The 23,826-nt window shown below is 32.6% G+C and overlaps 1 protein-coding gene across 3 annotated transcripts in view; it reads right to left on the bottom strand.

Annotated features, from left to right (window-relative positions):
* TRAPPC8 (trafficking protein particle complex 8) overlaps positions 1-23,826 on the bottom strand; it is an 80,894-nt gene that overhangs the window by 10,579 nt on the left and 46,489 nt on the right. For 2 of the 3 annotated variants that reach the window (XM_006919999.3, XM_006920000.3), the window contains exons 17-26: positions 19,459-19,533; positions 18,855-18,981; positions 16,571-16,725; positions 10,622-11,064; positions 9,183-9,330; positions 7,965-8,061; positions 6,697-6,765; positions 6,549-6,607; positions 4,259-4,432; positions 1,270-1,371 (exon numbers count right to left, since the gene is read on the bottom strand). In XM_006919999.3, coding sequence (XP_006920061.1) covers positions 1,270-1,371; positions 4,259-4,432; positions 6,549-6,607; positions 6,697-6,765; positions 7,965-8,061; positions 9,183-9,330; positions 10,622-11,064; positions 16,571-16,725; positions 18,855-18,981; positions 19,459-19,533 — 1,449 coding nt within the window. The remainder of the gene's footprint in view (positions 1-1,269; positions 1,372-4,258; positions 4,433-6,548; positions 6,608-6,696; positions 6,766-7,964; positions 8,062-9,182; positions 9,331-10,621; positions 11,065-16,570; positions 16,726-18,854; positions 18,982-19,458; positions 19,534-23,826) is intronic. The other variant, XM_006920001.3, reaches the window with a different exon arrangement.

Raw genomic sequence — 23,826 nt, 5'->3', positions numbered from 1 at the left:
AATCAACTGATCCATCGCTGATAATGGGACAAACTAATATCATGTAATGAATGACATGTAATGACAAGACATAACATCACTTATTTAGTATTTCTGCCATAAATGCATAACCTTAATATAATCATGAGAAAACATAAGAAAAATCCAAAAAGGTATTATTATACATTAGAATAGCTGGCCCACGCTCTTCAAAAATGTCAATGTCATAACTGACAAAGGCACAGAAACTTTCCAGATTAAAGGAGACTAAAGAGACATGAAAAGTAAATATGATGTATGATCCTGGACTGCATCTTGGATAGGAAAAAACAAACAGTTATCGGGATATAATTGAGAACTTTGATGACATTTAAATATGGACTGTATACTGCATCAATGTTAAACTTCCTGAATTTAATCATGATTATTATGAATATGGAAGATTATCTTTGTTCTTAGGGATACTTAGTGATGTATTTAGGGATTGAGGGGCAGGATGTCTGCATTTTACTTGGGACTAATTACTTGAGAATGATCAAGGAAAAAAATCAATATGTACATAACTAGGAAAAATGATAAAGCAAATAAGGTAAAACGCTAACCACTGGTAACCTGAGTGAAAGGTATAAGAGAGTCCTCTCTATTATTCTTGCAGCTTTTCTGTAAGTTTGAAAATTATTTCAAAATAAAAGTTGTCAAAAATAATGGGGAGAAAAGCTTGAAAATTAAGATTCATTATTTATAAATACAATACAAAATAACTATTGAAATTACTGGATTAAATGTTAAATGCTTAAACTTTGTTCACATGTAGTATGAGAACTTTTTGGTAAGATTAAATCGTATTTTAGGGAAGATAAGAAAACATACTTAACACAATTAGCAGCTACTGCACAATTCCAGGGGCCATCCTTTACATTTTAGGTTATGCCCCCTGGATTTCTGCAATGATGTGGGCCTGTTACAAGTAAGAAATACAGAGAACACGGTTCCCTTCCTTTCAAACAAATCAATTCTTTTTATAACTGTAAATTCTAGAGACAATGTAGAATATATTTTAGGAAACTTCAAGAGCACAAATGCATCTTAATACTCTTATAAGGTGCTAATGAATTTTAAAAGCAATTTGTGTTCATTTGTAATTTTAATCTGTCTTCTGCCACCAATCCCCAACTCAAATTCCAATATAAAATCCTGCACAAAACAGACCCCTTTAAAAACACAAAAACCAACCAAACAAAAAAAATCCCACAAGTTTATAGAAAGTCCCTAACCAAACTCTGTTATTACCTGTTTCTGAGGATATGAAAAGGCTTCTTTTCCTATAGTGCGAAGAATAACATGATGTTGACCTTCCAAAATAAGCTGCTTACTGTCTTCCACTACGTAAGCCTGAGATATAAAGCACAAAAATGTTACCCTGCTTGGCAGTAACCTCGAAAGTAACCAACACAGTTAATCAATGTCACCATAAAAAAAAGTAACCAATATTTGATAGAAGGTAGAAATATGATGGCTAATATCTATCAATTATCAACACTCATAGCTTGTCAGCATTTCTACATTTATTCATTCAATATATAAAATATCTGTTGAAATCTATTTTTGCCTCAATAACACAGTTGGCTTGGATATCTAAGAGACACATCTTGAAATCTTTCCTAATTTTCTCTAAACTCTTAATAAACTTGTTGAAAAGAACAGTACTATAACATAAACTTTTTTCTTTACTGGAATGCCAATGTAAAGGCAAAAGGATTCTTCTTATATGCTTGCTTCTGAAATACCCCTATACTTATCATATAGTAGAGCTAAATCAGTGAGGACAATCCTAAGTGGTATATGTTGACATGTCATGCCCTTGGATATCTTAAATATAAGTACATGAGCTTAAGAAAAAAGGCTTTTCTTTCCTATATAGTGAACTGATTTCATCTATTATCAAAACATTTGTTCCAGCATATAATTCTTCTTCCTCATGAACTGCTTCTGTCTAAGAGAACATATAATCTCTAAATGGCTCTGACATACTGTTATTATATTATGCAAATACAAAGCCTTAACTTTTTTTGACGAGCCCAATTTTTTTACTATTTGATTCAACAGACAAAATTACTCAGCCAAAATGCTTTAAAAGTTTCTAAATGTTTCTTTACAATTTCTGTAATTTATCCTTACTAGTGACAGTTTGCCATCCACAGATCACACTTGAAGTAGTGCTGCAACTAAGGCCTAGGACAGCCCAGGATCTGCTCAGTATCTATCCATGCACGATCCAGAAATGCAAGAGTTAAACACCTGATGGTGTGACCTTTAATCAAGAGAGGCTGATAGCTGGTCCTGAGATATGTCACATGTCTTTTTCAGTAGTCTCATAGGATCATGTAAATGTCACCCATAGCCATGCATAATTCACTAATGTGTTCTCCTACCAGCACAAAAGTTTCTTTTTAAAACAAACCTTATATTTGTTTTTTTTAAAACAAACCTTTATATTTGGTTAAGAATGATTGAGTTATCCTATGCCCTCTTTTCAACTTTTTTTCAAAAAAAATGTTGTCTGAGCTCTTAGTTTTCTCCTGAATCACATTTATTCAAGAGTCCTATGCTTCTGTGCATCCCACTCCACAACTTAAATTACTTTTCGAGTTTTTTTCCCATTCAGTGAGTCATTTTTGTATTATCTAGAGCTCTCACTAAAGAAAACATACCACTTTCTCAAATGAGAAAATGATAAACTTATCATAGATACTAGCTACTACCAAACTTAATAACCCATTTGTTAATCTATTCAAACTTCTATGTTTTAGCGAAGGAGCACCACAATCTTGGTTTTCTTCTTCATATGATTAGCAATACTAGTCGTGGGTTTTTATTCAGGAACATTTTTAAGAAATATAACACTTCCCCCTCCCCAACCAAGTTTACTGTGGACTTAACAATGAGTAGAGTACAGAGGATACATTACACAAAATGCTGTCTCAGAGACAATACACACTGTTTACATGGCAGGAATCTGTAGGGGTGACAGCCGCAAATGCTAAGTGTCTATTATACATTTATTTAATGGTGGTTGGTTTACATTAAGGGCAAAGTTGCTGAGTCTGAAAACAGAATCCTCTTGATTCTAAGCTTCAAGAACATTTTATTTCAAGCTAATAATATGTAATTTATTTTTAATATTGAATACATCTTCCATAATCAACGAAAGTATCAATTTACTTAAAAGCAGTTTTATTGAAACATGCAAAAAAACCCCACAAAACTTATGCCAGCATGGTTTCAAAAAAGTTTACTAAAAATGTGTGATTGAGTAAAAAGAACATTCTAGAAAACCTGAATCAATTAAAAATACATGTATTGATCATATACTATGGGCATATCTTTAAGCAAGCCCTTGCATCAGACAACACAAAATCAAACCCTTTCACGTAGTTCCGGTAGATATTCCTTGGCAAGATCATTAATTTCACAGAATTATTTTAAAAAATAATAATATATGCATAAGATACAAAAGAGTGTACTATGAAAAACAAGCTTCTTCTGTATTATAGTTCAGGTAACTTCAAGGAAGACTAATGCCTAAACAATCTCATTCTGATCTGCCATGTGTGGATCTTGGATCTGATTTTCTGGAAAAAAAATTTTTTAATGATATTTTAACTAATCTGGAAAAAATGAACATAGAGCAACAATGAGATATTATTAAGAATTATTGTTAATTTGGCTAAGATAATGATATTATGGGGTTATATTAAACGAGAAAGTCCTCATCTGCTACAACTACATATAGAAACATTTACAGAGAAAATGTCATAAAAAATATACTATGGCAAAATATAAAGGTAAAAGTAAAACAAAGGAGATAAGCAAACGGAATAGATAAAAGGTGACTAGCAACAAATTGGTGGCTGTTGGAACCTAAGTAATGGGTACCGAGAGATTCTTGGTGCTATTTTTCCTTTTTAAGTGTTTGAAAATGCCCATAACAAAGATTTAATAATAATTCCTGCTTTCATGGAGTTTATCAAGTCTACGATATTCTCATTACCACTTAAAAGTAACAATAACACTGAATAAAGTCATCTAATTCGAATGAATTTTTTCCTTAGGCAGAAAAGGTCACTATAGAACTGTTTAAAAAGTTCTAAAACAACTTTGATATTGAAACTGGAAAATTTAAGCAGAAAAAATATAAATAGCAACTTACGTTTGTTCTTCAGCTTCAGAATCAAGTATCAATAAGCAGGGCTTGGTGAAAGAATTTAATAACACATACCTTCCATAATACAACAATATTCAAATCCACCTCACTGCACTTCTGAATTAACTTCACAGCATCCTCCACTGACTGTTTTTCTGTATGCACTGATGGCTGGGCTTGCGGTTTCTTTAATTCGGAGGATAAACTTCGATAAAAGAAGTCTGCACACGGGCTTGCTGAACTTATTATCTGTTAAAAGAAATCACGTGTCTACATAATTGTTTTCCATTACATATACCCTGCTAAATTCATATTTCTATAATTTATATATACTCCAAAGTCTTACTCAATAATTTCTTGTCAATTTGATTGAATACAGGGAGGCCACACAAAGATGTGGACACCTAAAATACTGGTACAAATTACCGTGAATCTTAAACCTGTTACCTCAAAATAATCTGCACTGCCGTGATATTAGGTTTGACATTCCAAGTATCCAGAGAGGATGAATGGGTAGCTCTAAGAAAATAATAATAAATTGCTGAAAATTTTGAACTACTAAAATAACAAGTACTAGTTCTAAGTATTTCAAATACTTAGAACACCAGTCAACATCCAATAAAACAGAATGCAAATAATGCTACTGATATTAATTTGGCTTTTATACTTAAAGAGAGAGAACATGAGAAAAGAATTTTAAATGGATTCAGAAGTACAGGATTTCTCTTAATGGAATATTATGTTTCATAGTAAAATCTCTACACTTATGATTCCCTGCATTACAGGCTGTATTAGAAAGATACTAAGCTTCAAGTTAATAATTAAATATTAATAAACATATACATTTTCCCCATGTGAAAGAGTGAGCTTTTTCTGGTAAACAATTGTCCCCAAGGTTTTCTCACTGATCTATAGTGCTTGGTTAAGTTCTATTAACTCAACCATTGAGATTCATCAAAAGGAAAATGTTTTTGTTTCTGCCTTCTTCAGTGCTCCCACACAAAATTATTTAGCAACAAATACAATAAAAATTACAACCTGAATCTAATTTAAGGGTTCTGATGATGTTTCCAGGGATTTAAATTTTAAAAACGAAATAAACAAAATAAACAACTTAAGTCTTGAAAGCTAAATTCAACCATTCAGGAAGTATAGTATCTCCAAAAGTCATACTTGTTTTGGAATTACTGGGCTTTTGTGTTCTGAGTTACTTCTAAATAGTTGATTCCTCAAATGATCAAAAGATAGCCACAAAGATAAGTTAAAAGCAAATAATAAGAGAAATACAAAAGTATAAGGAAGTTAAGAATTATCAAGAAGAGCACAAGGAAGAAATAATACCATAACAGCACAAGACTACATGGAATTTTATACCCTTGGTTCAGTATTTTTCAAAGTAGATCCCAGATTGCCTCTTCAGATTATCTGCAGGGCTGGTTAAAAATGCATATTCCCAAACTCCACTCAAGAGGTAATGAACCAGAGCTTTAGATATAGAGAGGCAAAGCTCTTATTTATACAAAATTCTCTAGGTCAAAATTAGAGTCTGCAAATTGATAACCTCAATTATCACCGAGCAGCTAGCTTACTGTAATATCAGGTCTCATCCACTTCTACTGAATCAGAATACACATTTTAACAAGATCCCCAGGTGACTCATAAGCACATTTTTTGAAAGTTTGAAAACCAATACCCTATCAGTGGTCCCCAACCTGTTTGGCATCAGCAACTGGTACTCCCATGAGAATCTAATGCCTGACGATCTGAGGTGGTGGAGCTGAGGTGGTGATGCTAGCGCTGAGGAGTGAATGTAAATACAGATGAAGCTTTGCTTGCTCACCTGATGCTCACCTCCTGCGGCATGGCCCGGTTCCTAACGTGCCATGGACCAGTACTGGTCCACAGACCAGGGGTTGGGGATCCCTGCTCTAGGTGATTCTTACATATAATGAAGTTAGGGTATCACTGCCCTAGATAATAATGCATTTAAAGTCACAAAAGAGGTTATCATTTGGGCCTCAGAACCATCTGATACATCAAATTCCAGAGGATTATCATCTATATGTTTCACTGTGACCACTTACCCTAATAGGTTCCCTTGTATAATCCTGTTTCTTTTTTTTAATCCTAAGAATTATACTTATTTGATACTCTCGAAAGAAAGTTAACTGATTAAAATGGTATAGTCCATATAGCATCTTAGGTCTGTTTTGGGGTTTGAAGTCAAGTTGCAAAACCCAACAAAATTGACGAGTTCATCCACCAAAGAATTTGGGGATTACTAAAGCAATAGTTTTGCCAAAATAGTCAGATATTCTAGAACTGTGACTTTTTCATTCAAATGCTATTGTGCTTATTTGCATACCTGTTCATTTCCAAAGATGATATCTGCAAAGGTGTATTTTTCTGAGGACTGTGCAGCAACTAAAAAACAGGAAAAAACAAACTAATTATATCACTGGCATGAAATATAAAATGCCCATTAAGAAAGTGTGCAAGTACAATAAATTTACCTTCTTTTTCCTTACATTGTATTGCCTTGAAGCAAAACTTTCCCTTTTCCCTACTGGCAAGTTTGGCATCTAGGAAGAAAAGAGAAATTTTCATAGATCTTTCTCAGCTTACAACATGGTAAAAGCAATTCATTATTCAGGCCACCTCAAATTAGAAAATAATTCATAATTATAAATAATGTTCGGTGAAAAAATATCTTTGCTTTCATCTCCATGAAATAAATCTCACTTAGCTCTTAAAAAAGATAAAATTAAATTTTCTTGAACTTCATGTTTGTGAGTGTGTGTGTGTGTGTGTGTGTGTGTGTGTGTGTGTGTGTGTGTATGACATTACAAGATAAACAAAAAGTTTGAAGATAAGAATTTGGGGGTTAAGAAGCCCACAATCCCACTATTCTACTATTTCTTCATTTCCTTTCTGTATTTCTTTATGCCCATGATTTATACCAATATTGTTATATGTACATACTTTGCTATGATGCATTTTCCCACCATTGCAGACACTTCTAAAATGCTAACATATATTAATAACCACAGAATTGTCTCGGTTGCAGCTTAATTTACATTAAAGCCACACTAAATTTTTCCCTAGCAAGTATAATCTTGCAATAAACTGCTCTGAATATATGGGTTTTCCCATATTTTAAATTAATTCCTTTGTATAAATCCCCAAAATAAGGATAATCATGAGGATTAGTAAGGATTTAAACATTTTTATAGCTTTTGAATATGGATCATACACTTCTTTACCAGAAAGAGCAAATATTATTTTTCCAGGTTCACTCCATTTTTATAAGCACTAGATACTCTCATATTACTGGCAAGATGATAAACTGATAGAAACATTCTAAAAAATAATTTGTTACTATATGTCACAAGTGTGTATATTCTTTTGTTTGAATGTTACATAGGTAAAGAAATACACAGAAGAGCCAGTCAAAGGAAACAAAGAGAAACTTCCATGTTCTACTCTATAAGTTTCTGTACTGTTTGAAATTCTGATAGTGATCTTATACTCAGGCACCAATTTTACAACTGAATAAAAACAGGAAAATATGCAAATAGAAAGATGTGAATATAGAAATGAACGGATTAAAATAGGTAATCTGATTTACAGTCATGTAAACTAATGAAAGTACAATTTAATGCTTAAAGAAGTTAATTATAAGAAAGGTACCAATAATCTTATGTTATGGTACTATTCTGAAAAAAAAAATCAAGCAATGAAGATGTCAGAATTTACTATGAAATGGGAAAAAGGCACAAACCTTTGTTTTCAGAGAGATTTACAGATTTTTGTAACTTCCAGTGTTTGCTACTACTTGATACTTGTACTATATGGAATTCCTTAACACCTGCTTCACTCTGTTAAAAAGAAATAAAATAATCATTCGGGATTTAGGAGCACTAACTTAGAGTATTCCAGTGAAAACATTCAGACGCTGAATGTTTTTTCAATCCTTCTTTAAACATTCTTAAAACAGAGAAGTCAACATTTCATCTAACAAATATATTTATAATGTACTCCCAGTGGCGAATTCTAAAATACTAAAAGTATTCAGTTATTAAAATCTATCCTAATGAGTTACTGGTAATGTTTAATAGATACAAAATTATTTACTGTATCATTTTCTTTTTTATTCCTTCTGAACTTTCCAAACTATCCCATTCCCATTAAGGCATAAAAACAAATTAAAAACTCACAAAACTGAATTCCAATATACAGCCAATGTACATAAAGTTATTTAAATTGTATACAAATTTTATTCTCCTGAATAAGAGCTAACTTGAAGTTATTAAAATAGTCTTACTCTTACAAATATTGAACTTTTTGGAAGATCAAAGTATTAGTGCACTGACCTTAAATATCCTAAAAAAGAAATATTTGACTTCACAAATTTACAAGAGTAAAGGACATTACGGAATAAGTACAATTTCAAATAAGTATCTGAACTGAATCATCTGAAGTTAAGATCCGATTTTAATCACAAGATAATATTCTCTTCTTCAAGAATATTTATTTTTATATTTAGAATACATAAAACAGGAATGGTAAAATGTCTGAAATGTTTTATATAAAGGAAATGGTCCATCAGAAATGTGTAAGTGAATGTGTAAGTAAAAGGTTATCAAGTTAATGCTCAATGTGAAATCCTAAGAGAACTTCATAAATTTAATTATATCGATAGATTCTCAATGGTGAGACTAGAAAACACTTTAAGAGATCTTTTTGAGGCTGAATTACTAGAATATAGGGCTATACATCAATAGTACCATACTATTGCTACCAGATCCTTTTATTTGAAGAGAGATTTAAAATTACATTACTAAAGGAGAAATAAGATGTTTTCACACTCTGTTCTGTATGAATATTCCCAAATTCCTAGCTCATGCTGTCTTGTGAAGGGGAAAAAAATCCATTACTAAAAACAAAGGAAACACTTTAAATATAATTAAAAACATAATTTAGTTTTAAATCAACTTACAGTATTGATATTTTCCACATCCACAAAGAGTAGCATATTGCCTCCTCTGCCCTCCTCATCTTCAAGAGAATTACTTCTGCAGACAGTGGCTCGTACATTCAAAGATCGGCTGGTACAAATAACTGCAGTGTGTCTTAATATTCTGTGACTGAAGAAATAAAAATTCTCCCTGTGTTATGATTTTCTAATTCCAAATAAACCTTTTAAAACCTCATTACTCTCAGGAGCATTTATACTCCAAAAAAAAATACAATAAAGTAAAATTATCTAGTTGGTCTAACTTCAGTTCAATTCGGAAAGAAACTATTAGTCTCCCCCACTCTAAGCTTCTTCCATATTCATTAAACTCACCTAATAGCATATGAAAATAATCACATAGTAATGTCCTGATTATGCCTCTTTTATTACAGTGGTTCCAAAAAAACTGAACACCTACCAAGTAAACTCCAAACTTTCACCTGGCATTCAAGGCCCTCCACAATATAGCTTTACATTTCAAGATTTAATTCCCTTTGCTTCCTTTACACGTTTTACACTGTGGTCAAACTAACTCATTCAGTTCATACTTCCTAACTTATAAATCTTCACTCATACATATAGCCTCTCCCTGGAAGACCCACTACTATTCACTTGCCTACTTATACCCCTAAATATCAAAATTCTGAAATCTTTACTTTCTTTGGAACCTTATTTACCATTACTACATTCTGTAAAGTCTTCCCTGATTGCCTTGGCCAGAGTACTCTATCATCTCTTTGAAAAGAATTAACACTTACTGAGGATCTAAAATGTACTTATGCTTACAAATACCATATCATTTTGTCCTCATAGTAAGACTTACAAGACATTTAAATACTCTATTAAATAAAACAAATGTAACACAATCACTCCTAGCTGATTTTATAAATATGACAACTGCATTATCACAAAAAATTCTGCTATGTAATAGAATAGGCCACACAGATCCTTGTGAGTGCAATTTAGGTTTGATTTCTTCAGTGATCCCCATGAAAACATCTGTTCAACAAATACATTCTTTTTATCCATTCTCGGGGTGGGAGGTAGGGGAGGGCACAAGGGAAAAAGAAAAGTAAAACAAAATTTCTTAAAACAGGATGACTGTAGGCAGGTTGTCTTCATATACAAATGGTACCTGTGAATTTCATTATTATGATAATTCTGGCCAGAGTACTTAGCTATATAAAATCATGTATCAAATTTATAGATAGAAAAGCCACAAAAAAGATTAATGTAGCTTAATTTTTTTCCACTTCCAGCCCCTTGGAACTTATAGTAGGGACAATATTAGATATAAATATGCAAAATTTGGAAGGTGGTAATTTCTTAATTAACAATAACATGTTAACAAATATCAAAATGTTTATTTGAATTTGTGCACATATATTAAATATAGATCAAAAAAGTTTTATAATACTCACCGTATTTTAGGTTGCTTTTTAACACTTTCATAGTAAAACAGAAAATTAATTTCATGAACACCTTCTTCATCTGGCCCACGTAACCACATTGGTAGCTGAACTGAAGCTCCAGGTAGAAGAACAGTGTCAGGAAGGGGAACAGGAATCACCTCTGGCTGACTTCCTATGCCAATGCCAAAGTCAACAGAAGAAGCTGATGATGTGAGTGCTGTACACATAGAGGTAGAATCTGTCACAACAGTCTTGTAAGCACTACAGTTCTCAGAAGCTGAGGGACTTAGTGGTGTTAGAATGGCCGTGTTACCACCAAAAGTAAAGAACTCTGGACGTTTAGAAACAACCTTCAATCCAGTAAGAGGACATTTGCTGACATTGACAAATTCTACATATGCTTTTCGCGTTTCTCCACAGAGAAGCCCTGTAGGAAAATGTATAAAGAACACCTGCATTGGAGGGAAAAAATATTATTATATTGTCTGTTAAAAATTCTAAACCCCTAATGAATAACACTTTAAGATGCTGCAGTCTTTACTTAAGGTTTAGCAAGTATTTTATTAATTCTCTTTGATATCTTCCTGATTATGTGCAATTAACAACTCTGTTTCAGAAATAAGGATAAGACAGAGACCAATGTTACTCATCAGATTTCAGAGTTATAAATTAAAAGTAAAAAGTCAATAATAAGAGGGCTATTGGCAAAATTTTCATGACTGTGTAGATTATGGACAAGAAAAGTTACAAGTAATTTGACATGGTTATATGAACTAAATAATTATCAATCAAGAAGTCCTTATCACTGTTAATTTGAAAAGTAGCTCAACTACTTAATTTATACATCATTAAAATAAAAAGATACACCATAGGTCTTAAAAGGGAAGAACATACAGATTCATGATTCTAGATCCATAATTTTAAAATCCCAAAAGCTCAGAAGAACCTCAAGCTTTTAGCAACTCACATGGGAGCAAAAGCTGACTTGACTAATAGAGGCTTTTTAGTCTTTTCCATTTAGTGTGATATTTATATGGTTCACTCAAGCAATATAAACGTGCCTGATAACCAGGTGCTGCCACAAACCCAATAGGAATTAGTAACACTTTAGATATAAACATGCATGTATGTACACACACAATTTCTAAAAATTAAGACAAAAAAATATTTCCAAAACACATCTGCCTCAGGATTTCGGATAAAGGATTGTGGACCTGTACTAAAGAGGTAGAAACATGGGCTAATAAAATCACCCAGTAAGTTATTTGCATTTAAAGGATCCTTAAGTTTAAGTGTCAAAGCTACACAGTACCTAAAAAAGGAGAAATATAAAGATAACAGTATGAAGATAAAAGTTCTAATAAAGTTGTGCCTAGCAGTCCTAAAGGAGTTATGAAAATCCAGTAGAAATACCTGTGCTTTTTAATCTAAGTTTGAATGGAACTACATTATGGCAACAGTCTTAAGGAATCAGTTAAAATTTGAATCAGAAGCTTTAAAAATGGATATGAGAAAACAAGGGATTAATGTAGAAATCCAAAATACAGAATGTAGAAATCCAAAACAGATTAATAAGATAGGAAAAATAAACTAGATAGTGTTATATTGAAGACACTGACTGTGTACTGATTGGCAAGTGCCAAATAGTCAAATAATCTAAAATTTGTAGAGGAATCTCAATTTTGAGATGTTATATCAGAAACAGCTGCATGAGTAGCAAGTGAGAGTATCATAAAGACACACTAAAATACAGACACACCTGGATACCATTTAGAAGGCTACAACATTGATAAAATGAGAAAGGTGATGGTATAAGACCAGTGATACACTGTGTGTAGAATACTATGTAATGCTATCTTCGGAGTAAAGGTTTTACTAAATATATTATGTTGGGTCTTTAAATATATTATGTTGAGCCTTTAAAGCCTCACATGCACAGTTGCTAAAAGTCCTTCTAAACAGTTGATGTTTGTGATAGCTTCAATGTAAATGGAAAAGAAGACCAACACCTATTATTTATCTTAAAGATCTATGTGAATACAAAATGGTATGCGTAATGTTATTCATTGTGATTTCATCTGTAACAGCAAATGACTAAACAACAAATCAAACCCTATTACGCTAGTCTGACTGAATAAACTACATATATACAACATAAACCCTATGCAGACAGTGGGAACTTGAAGGGACTGTTTTTCTCTCTGCTTTTCTATATTAAAATTTTTCCTAATAAAAAGCAAAATAAATAAATGAAGAAAAAGTTTTGGAATGACACCATTTTCTGAATTGGACTTAAGAACAAAATATTTCTAGTAAGTGGATATACCTCATAGCACACTGTTTGCTTTCAGCATGCTATACAAATGGTTGTAAACACAAGAGATTTTAATTTTAATCTCTTCTTAATCCACTTCAGTAATTTTCATCCTCTCCTGCTCTGATAAATACATATAAGTGATTATTTCATCAGACACTGTAGAGATTGGTAACTTCCTCCACTATTCCCTTAAACACTTCAAATTCTATAAAATATTTCTGACATAAGATATTAGGAATATGAATGGTCTAAAATTTTTTACCAGTATTAATAGCTATCATTGTTTATTCCAATATAATAAAAGGTTTCTTAACTGACCTCCATCATATCACGTTTGTTGGATTAACCAATTTCTCTAGTATCTTAGCAGAAAACAGTGAGTGATGTTTATGGAATTGAACATTAGTGGCTTCAGGCTTTCTACTATACCTGCCTTCTTCTCCTTATCAAGTCACTATTTGTTCCAAAACTTATTTTAAAAAATTAACTATTATGTAAACTGCTTCCATCTACACTTGAAAGTATTGTTTTTATCCAACGATAAAATCTAGACCTATATTGCACTTAAACTACTTGACAATTATCTTTCAATTCCCACTCTGAAGCAACCAAAACTGGAAACTTAAAATGACAACTTACAGATGTGGTTGAGTGCATGAATGACAAAATCTAATTCTTATTAGGAAAACCACACCAACGCAAAGAACTCAGAGAAAAGGCCTGACACAAATCCACTACCCCCAGAATAGTGAATAAATGTACACTTATATGTTTTCAATTAAGGTAAAATAGTTAAGACTGTGGATGTATTGTTTCTTTATTTTCATTTAATCAACCAAACATCAGTTGTATTATGTAGAATATGAGGTTCCCTAACAAAAAAAAAAAAAAAACCTCTTCAAGGAGAACTGCATCTGTATCTATAACAATTAATTTTTTTTTTTTAAATCACTGTGGTATCCAAGAAGAAAAGTTAGGAACTACCAGTATCAAAAAGAAGATCAATGTAAATTTAAAGACTGTTGTTAAATTTTAAAATGAAACATCATCAGTTCAACTTTCCTCATTTCATAAGTAAAGAAAAATGCCAAGATCAGATAATCAGAGATGAGACTTAGGCAGAAGCCTAAAGGTACAGCTCTATCCATAACAAATGTGAGAATGACTGCACATTTGTACATTTTAATAATCTTAATAACTGAAGAACACTGAAATAATATATTCAATTCCAAGCAAAATGTTTGTTAGTAACTTCTAAACTATAATGGTGAATAGCCCTAAAGTAACATTTAGATCCCAACTCGTTTCAATACATTTTTAGTCTTAGAACTCCTATCCATAGCAATGCAATCCTAATAAAATCTAATTAATTATTGTGGGAATTTGACAAACTTGGACAATAACAATAGCACAAGTATAAGAAAAAAAATAAAAGATTATGAGGACTTGGCTTGCCAGATTTTAAAAAAAAAAAATGTTAAAGCAAGAGTATGGTATTAACACAGAAAGGGAGGAGAGAATAGTACCAAATAAAATTGGCATAGCACCCAAAAAGAAAACAAAACAAAATAAAACAGGTTATGGGTACTTTTAGGATATTACTAAACTAGAAAGATGGCATGAGTAGTCAATATTGAATTACGGGTAATTGGAATTAGAAACAAAGTTTGATCTCTATCCCTTGATATTCAGAAGAGTACATTCCCTTGGATTTAAAAAAACCAGAGACATCAAGAAATAAAACTAAAAGTTTTGACTAGGGAAGTCTCTGAACATAATCATACAACTTAGAAGCAGCAAAATAAAAGACTATTAGATAAGACTTCATGTAAGTTAAAAACATGAAGTCTTTCATGGTAAAACACACCAAATCAAAGCTAAAATATGTGCAAAATCTTTACCAACCAGAAACTAGCATTGAAATCAATCTACAAGCCTTTTATTTGCCCTACACAACTCTTTAAATGCAACATAATTATGCAAGTGTAAAACCTGGGCAGAATATATACAGTTCAGCAATACCCTCCCCTCAACACACACACATCACCACTTTCATGAGTATGTTACCTACCCTCACCACCAAAGGTACAGGAATAGCACCCATAAAAATCATACAATGAGAGAAGGGAAATAACACCCAATTATAAGGGTATTAACAGGCAATCATATGAACATATAAAAGAAGAAAATCATATGGACAAAAATGTGAAGACTAACCAACCTTATCAGTTATCAGAGAAATGTTATAAAAACAATGTCATTTTTCACCAATCTAATTTGCAAAAGAAAAAAAAAAAACCCTGAAAATATCCAGTATGGCACAGATGTGGGGAAATGTGCGCTCGCATTCTGAAGAAAAGTGCAAATTATTATAGCCTTGCTGAAAGTAATTTTGTAGTATATTGCAAAATTTTAAATTTACATACTTTGGCCCAGCAATTCCATTTCTAAAGTCTAATCTAAAGTAGAACATGGACAAAATATACACACAATGTTTAATGAAAAACTGTCAGTAATGATGAAAACTAGAACCACACCTATCAACAGATAAATGCTTAAAATATATTACGATGTAACTAAATAAAGGAATAACATATTTAGCTGTTTAAAAAGTTTTTACTGAATGAAAAAAACTAAATTATGTTGTTGAAGACAAAAAACAAGTCACAGGATCGAATGTGCAGTATGATTCCATCTATAACTACTAAAACTAGATGTAAGTATATGATGAAAAGTCTGAAAAGAAACACCAATTTGGTATCACTGGTACTTTTTGAAGGTATATGGCTAAGCTTGTAACTTCAATGGAGTTTCCATAGAAGAGAAATTTGCAATGCAAGAGGAAGGACCACTTTCCACTGTTCTTGCATATACTAAACCTGCTTCAGTGTACCTAATCCAATGTAGGCCAGAATTCTCTCCGAGAAACTTGAAATCTGTAATATAAAGTGGCACAAATACTGGAAGTTGTTAGACTAAGGTCGTATCAAAAGCAATACTTCCTAAGGCTTAAAAACATTTGCTGCTACATTCCTTGGAGCTGCTGAGTCCTTATTCTTTTGTGAGACTTAGTATTCTGTAATACCTTAGTTTCCACAAGATACTCCAATATCTTTTAACTAAATAATATATTTACTCTTTTAACTAAATAATATATTTACTCTTTTTGGCTTATGTAAACTAGCATTAGTTTCTATCTTCTGCAGTTAAAAGACTTTAATTCATATGGCAGGAAACTAGGATGGGGTGGGACACAAAGAGGGTGAAGGGAAAACTGCTTTTTATTCATATACTTATCTAAATTGCTTACGTTTTTTATAAGCATTAATTCCTATTTTATATCTTTTTATATCTTACCAAAAAAAAAGCCACTGATTTGATTAATAACAAGTATTCTTTCGGAAGTGTTTTCCCAATTTCCATTAATATTGAGTGTTATGTTTTATAACCTGGCTATGACTTAATGCCAAGTTACATAATTATCTTTGCGAAATTAGATCTGTTTAAACCCTAGCTTAATAATTTGAAAGTACAGCTCAATGTAATATCAATAACGTCAAAGTCTAAAATCAATTTACTCAAAATATCACCCGACCTAACAAATAAATTATTAAGTCCATGAAACTTAAAAAGTGAAATACCTCCAACAGTGGCATTTCCTCGGTAATTATGGGATCTAAACGTCGATCAGGACCATATTTAATAGATGTTTTCTCTTCTTTTGTGTTGTTAAGTCGAGGACCTTGAATTTCTAAATCTTGTCTCCCTCGGACTGACATACTCAACGAATGTTTTCCTGCAATAAAAAACAAGACAACTGATGTTCTAAAATAACTTGGTATGTTAACTGATATCAATTTAGCTTGAATATGATGAATACCCTAAATTTCAGATTATTTCTAGAAAAATTCTAGACAATTACTGATTAGTATGGTTAACTAAAGAATTAAGCACATTTTATTTTCATGTTTAACCACACCCATTTTATGCTGCTTAATTTCTCATTTTATTAGGATTCATTTACTTTGCAGAAAGACTATGTATCACTAAATAGAAGTTTTTTAAAACCTATATTTAATCATAATGGCAATTAACCAAAAAGATCTGAAAGAACAACTGTATTGGGACCAACACTTTGATTCATGCTATGAAAATAGATCTATTTTCAAAGGAAAAAATTTCCAAAATATTGAACAGATCAACTTTTCACTTTTACTCATATTCAAATATATATACTAATTTGAATTATTTCTGGATTATAAATCTTCTCAATAGATTACACAAAGAAAATTAAACTCATATAATATTCATATGAGATTTCTCCCAAAAGCTTCCATGCAGTGTATGTAGTTGTGAAAAATGCTAGGATATACAACTATCTTTCCTAGAGGACTACTCAGAGCCTTTAAAGTGCTGATGGTCACTGTGATATTCTCAGACCAGACATATAATGTAGTATTTCCCATACTTCATTTGATCCAGATTCCTATTAGCATTTTGTGAAGTAATGAACTACACCAAATCATGCAAATTCTCCTTACAAGATGTAATTTATTTTAATAGTTAATTCAGGGTGTTCTCTCACTAACATCCTAAAACATATAAATTATTGTATTAATGAATATATTTGGTAGCTTAAATGAAGCAATTAGATATATTTTATTGACAATGATAACTGCTGTACTGATTAAGATCCCAGGTATGTACAAGTGGGAAAGGAAAGGAGCATCAAAAAGTTCTTGACACCCAGTTAACTTACTTAAAAAATGCAAAAAATTAGTGAGATTATTTATTAATGAACCTTGGCTGCTGCTTGTCAACATGTATCTTGTAGTTTTAAGTTTTACTCTTCTAAAATGTGCAAAACATTATCTGGGGTACCAAAAATATCAACTTAACAATAACATTTAAGGTGCTTGTCAACTAAGAATTACAAATGTAACACTAAAATACCATATTTAATTTTAGTGCAATTTTTAAAAAAATTTTTGAATTCTTATGAATTCATTCTACTTCTGTTTACATTGTAAAAAAAAAAAAACACTATTGAATCATCATTGAAATGCAGACAAGTAGAAATATTTAACTGAAGGCTAAATGTCCCAACAAATTTTCCAAGAATTCCAAAAATACTTCCCAAAATAATCAGCTTTTATAAATACTAAATTCAAGTCTGCCAATGACTATTATTTTTTTTTTTTAAATAAAACTTATCTACTGAAATGAAAAGCTGAAACCAAGGGATTTCATAGCAAACTCCCTGACATCTTGTCAACTTAAACTCGAGTAACTGTATATAACAATAAAAAATATTAGATCTAGAAGGGTTCTCTAAATTTAAAAAAAAAAAAAAAGTAAACTATGTTAAACATGTATCTTTTAGTTTTACTCTTCTAAAATGTATAAAACATATCATCTGGGGTACCAAAAATATCAACTTAATAAAATCCAACTCTCTTTACAGGACAGATAACAGACTTTTAGGTGTTTAGTATCCAATAATGTGAAAACACTGGTCTTTAATTTGTATTATGTTTTATAAAAAAGATAATATTTGGAAATTAGAAATTCAGAAAATAAAAACTAAGATGGTTTTTATACTTGCAGCAGACATTTGAATCAATGGTTAGAATATATTTGGTTAGACTTTACTAAACTTGGATCAATAACGCAAAAGAAAAATATGTAGAGTAGAACCTAAAAATTTTCAAAAGATAATACATTAGAAAGGAATAAAGCTGTTTATTTTTGAAGCAATGGCAGAGTTTAAAATAATTCAAATTTTTCATTTTTCCATCTGACTAAATGTCTTTATTAAAACTTCATTAAACTTATTTTAAAAATACCTCTTTTTCATTCATTTTATTCTACGGAGACTGAACTAAGTATTATTTTTGTAACTATTTAACAATGCTATAGTTTTACCTGTGTGACATCCAGGAAGAGCACCAATGCCATCTACTGTCACGGAGCCCTGAATAGTGCCAAGATTATAAACAACTCCCAGAATATGCAGCTCCCCTATGTGATGGGGAAAGAGCTTTAGTCTTGCCTGTGGAGATATTTAAGTCACTCTTATTATCTGTTTTCATAATATGTTAAATAGTGCAATACCTAAACTCTGTAATGTTGCAGAAATATAAACTCATAACCTAAACTTAAATTATCAATTAATATGTCTTGTTGGAAAGCAGTTTCTTCAAAAGAAAATCTCTAAATTCAACAATTAAAAGCCTGAATCCTCATCGACACTTTTATAAAAATCAAGATATTCAGGTCAAATATCATACTGACCATAAGAAAAAAGCAGAAACTTTTCATCAGGCTTCTTAGGAAATTAACAAACCAAAGATGACAGCAAACCTACTTTTTCTACCAATTTCCTTCTATGTAATTCCAGTATCTTAATTTTTAATATTTTAGTTTTTAAGAAAACTAGAATATAAAACAAACTGAATAAACTAATTTTTAAAATGTTTTCATCTTACTTTTAGAAAGGCTTAAGACAGAAAAATAATCAAACAATTACCACTTTAGATTCTTCACTATTAATTAGGAATTCTGAAATAACTTCAGTTCCAATCATTTCGGGTTCACTTGTTACCTAAAAAATAATTTATTTTGTAAAATATACATTCTAATAAATAAAGTATCATATTATTAACATTTGCTATATACCGATACTTAAGAATAATTATAGTTAGCATTTACTAAGTTCTTTATATGTGCTAAGCAGTATGCAAAGTGTTTTTATTTTTACAACTGTAGTAAAGCCATACAGTAGTAGGTACCTGACTTTTTTACCATTTTATTCAGTCCAACTCAAGTGGTGAGGATAAGAGATCTACTCAAAGCTGCAGCCACCAAAAGGATAAAACCTCAAGAGATAAAGTTCAGCTGCTCATTATCAACAATGGCCAAAATAACCATTTAATTTAACTCTGCAATTAGAGCAAATTTTTTCATCTTTTCCGAATTGGCTAATTACATACAGAAAAAGTAATGGAAGTTTGTAGAATAAAGGATTGGTGGACAATAAGAGTAGTGGAGAGAGCAAAAAAGGCCCATCTACTCCAAATTAGTGACATCTTTAAGAGACTATAGTCACTAGTCATATAACAAAGCAGAATTAACTGGCTTACTCTTGGAGTAAACCTGATCCTCACAAACACTGTTTTACTTCTACCATGAGATTACCAAAAAAATAAAGATTACATTTCCCTATATTCCCATTCAGCATCTTAGTCTCACTGATCAAAGCTCATAAAGAAATCTAAAGAGTTCCAAATTTATAGGAAGAAGTATAACTTCACTGTACACAATAAAAATTTTCATTTAACTCTAATATACCTCCATTAAAATCTAATTATTGAACAGACTAATATACCTAAAAAGGTGATAGTAAAAAAAAAAAACTTTTCCAAGAGTAAAGTTTATACTCTTCTAATTTGTACTCCAGGTATCCATAAGATATTAGAAAAACGTGAATCCAGTCAAGATGGCCAAGTAGGTAAATCCTGTGTTTGCCTCTTCTCACGACCACATCAAAATTACAACCTAACAGAACCTTCAAAGAAAATTGCCTGAAATCTAGCTGAACAGAAGTCTAAAGATATACAGAAGAAATCACACTGAGACTGGTAGGAGGGACAGAGATGTGTGAAACAAGCTGGTGGCAGTTGAGAATTAGGAGGGATACTCAGATGTGAAGGTCCCTCCTGAGGAGCAAGGGTTCTCAGCCCCACACCAGGCTTCCCAGCTCAGGGTTCCAGTGCCAGGAAGAGAAGCCCCCACAACTCCCGGATGTGAAAAACAAAGGAGATTGTGATTGAGTGAGAGGAAGGGCCTCTGGAGTCCCAGACGTTCCTCTTAAAGGTCCCATGCATGGACTTGCTTGCTGATGGACTCACTTGCTATGAGGTCCAGCTCTGGGGCAAAATGCCCAGGACAGACACAGGGGAAATGAATTATCTGGCTTAAAGGTAAGGGCTGGAGGGCAAGCTTTCTCCCAGAAAGAAGTTTTGGCAGAAGCCGCAGTTCCTTTGTTGAGCCCTCCCCTCAACCAGTGTGTAGACACAGGCCACCATCTTATGTGAGTGTCCTCTATCAACCTGGCTAACACCATTAGCCCCGCCCTGGTGATTCTCTAAGATCCCACCCAATTTACAGGCCCTCAAGCCACTTCCGGTGGCTTTTCCATATAAAAGACCTATCTTGGCTCATGCTGTAGACTTTCCTAAAACCTCTCAAAGGTTCATGACACCCAGACAAGTTGCATCTGGCCTCCGTGTGCTCCATACCTCCTGCTAAGCAGCCCTAAGCCCAGCACTATGAGCAGCCTCCCTCGGATGGCAGCTTAGCCTCTCTCTAGTACCTCCAAGCCCAGCACAAGTGGCAACCATCTGCAAAAAACTTTTTAGTTTATACCAAGTGACCCCTGGCAGGCACACTCAGCAGCTGACCTTGGCCTGCAACAGAGTCCCTTCTAAGAGGCCCCAGAACCAATAAACCTGGTGGCCAGCTTCAGAACACACCAGAGCACCACCCAAATATGTCCACAAACAACACGCTCAAAAAGTAGACTGGGCAGGCTCTAGAGCCTTGCTAAAGAAAATCCTACTAAAGCAAATCGTGATCTGTAGGGTCAGCCCCTGCACAACAGCTCCTCCACTGCAGTCACCAGCCAATCCGCACAACCAATCAGCGTGAGGGTCAATCCTTCCAAATGATGTGCAAATAGCAACCAAGGCTCAACTACAAGAAGGCACGAAAAACCTATATAAGGGACACATATGGAGCACCTAGCTCAGGTGACCAGGGGGATGGTGCCACTGGGCCTCAAAGGATAATTACTAAATAAGGTCACTCTACTAAGACCAAGAGACATAATAGCTCTACCTAATATATAGAAAACAAACACAAGAGGCAGTCAAAATAAGGAGACAAAGAAATACGTCCCAAATGAAAAGAAAAAACAAAGCTCCAGAAAAATAACTAAACAAAATGGAGAAAGACCATCTACCAGATGCAGAGTGCAAAATACTGGTTATAAGGATGCTTGATGATCTCAGTGAGAACTTCAACAATGAGACAGGAAACATAAAAATGGAGAAAGAAAACATAAACAAGAACCAGTCAGAAGTAAAGAATACAATGACTAAAACGCATCCATTAGAGGGAATCAACAGTAGAATAGATGAAGCAGAGGACCAAATCAGAGATTTGGAAAATAGAAAACACCGAAACAGAATAGCAACAAGAAGAAAGAATCCAAAAAAATGAGAATAGTTTAAGGGGCCTTTGCAACATCAGATGTACCAACATTCACATCACAGGGGTACCAGAAGGAGAAGAAAGAGAGCAGGAAATGAAAACTTATCTGAAGAAATAATGATAGAAAACTTCCCTAACCTGGTGAAAGAAATAAATATACAAGCCCAGGAAGTGCAGAGTCCCAAACACGATGAACTCAAACAGGCCCACACCAAAATACATCATAATTAAAAGGCGAAAGGTTAAAGATAAAGACAGAATCTTAAAAGCAGTAAGAGAAAAGCAGGTAAGTTACCCACAGTGGAGCTCCCATAAGACTGTCAGCTGATTTCTCAAACCAAAACTCTGCAGGCCAGAGGGACTAGCATTAAATATTCAAAGTGATGAAAAACAAGGACCTACAACCAAGATTACTCTACCCAGTAAAGCTACCATTTAGAACTGAAAGACAGATAAAGAACTTCCCAGACAAGAAAAAGCTAAAGAAGTTCATCACCACCAAACCAGTAGTACAAGAAATGTTAAAGAGACTTTTTTAAGAAAAAATAAAAAATCTGGACAATAAAATGGCAACAACTACATATCTAGTAACAATTATTTTAAATGTAAATGGATTAAATGCTCCAAACGAAAGACACAGATGGCTGAACAGATAAGAAAACAAAACCTTTAACATATGCTGCCTACAAGGGACTCACTTTTAGACTGAAAGACACACACACAGACTGAAAGTAAAGGGATGGAAAAAGATACTTTATGAAAATGGAAACAAACAAAAAGTTGGGATAGCAATACTTATACCAGACAAAATAGACTTTAAAATAAAGGCTATAACTAGAGACAAAGAAGGACCAAAGTTCACAGATGGAGAACATTTTGATGGTTGCCGGACTAGGGTCAAAGGGAGAGGAGATTAAGAAGTACAAATTGGTAGTTACAAAATAGTTATGGGAATGTAGAGTATAGCATGGGGAATGCAGTCAGTAGTATTATAACAACTATGTATGGTGTCAGGTGGGTACTAGATTTATCAGGGTGATCACTTTGTAAGTTCTATAAATGTCTAATCACTGTTGTACACCTAAAATGAATATAATTTTGTATGTCAACTATAACTGAAAAAATAAAAATTTAAGGAAAAAAAAGCAAAACAAAAAAAGAAAAATGATTGAGGTTTGCTAAAATTCAAGCCAAAATAGAACCCAGGAAATCACAATCTTTCAAACTATTCATAATGAGCATAAATAATCACAAAATGTCTTCAATTAATTTAACCAGCAAGATTTTAAAAGGTGATCTTTAAAAAATCAAAATACTTCAAAAGAAAGTTAGTACAAAAGACATCTTCTTTGAAATTCTCCCTTCATAAATCAGCTCTAAAATGTTGGGATATTTCCCAGTTCCAAAATAATTCTTATCATATTATTAAAGCACATAAGCAAGGCAATATACAGAAGTAAAATTTCAATGTCACCATAAAAATAAATAAATAAATAAAATTTTAAAAATAAGTAAAATTTACATAATAGATATTGGTAAATAAACTAACAAGTAACTAGGTAAAAAAAAAATGTATTTGTCCAAATTATTTCTGTTACAATCAGCTGGGTAACAAAAATTCTTT

Source organism: Pteropus alecto, unplaced genomic scaffold (assembly GCF_000325575.1).
Source record: "Pteropus alecto unplaced genomic scaffold, ASM32557v1 scaffold146, whole genome shotgun sequence".
NCBI classification, from domain to species: domain Eukaryota; kingdom Metazoa; phylum Chordata; class Mammalia; order Chiroptera; family Pteropodidae; genus Pteropus; species Pteropus alecto.
The sequence above is the reverse complement of the archived record's forward strand: the minus strand, read 5'-3'. Positions and strand labels throughout refer to the sequence as shown.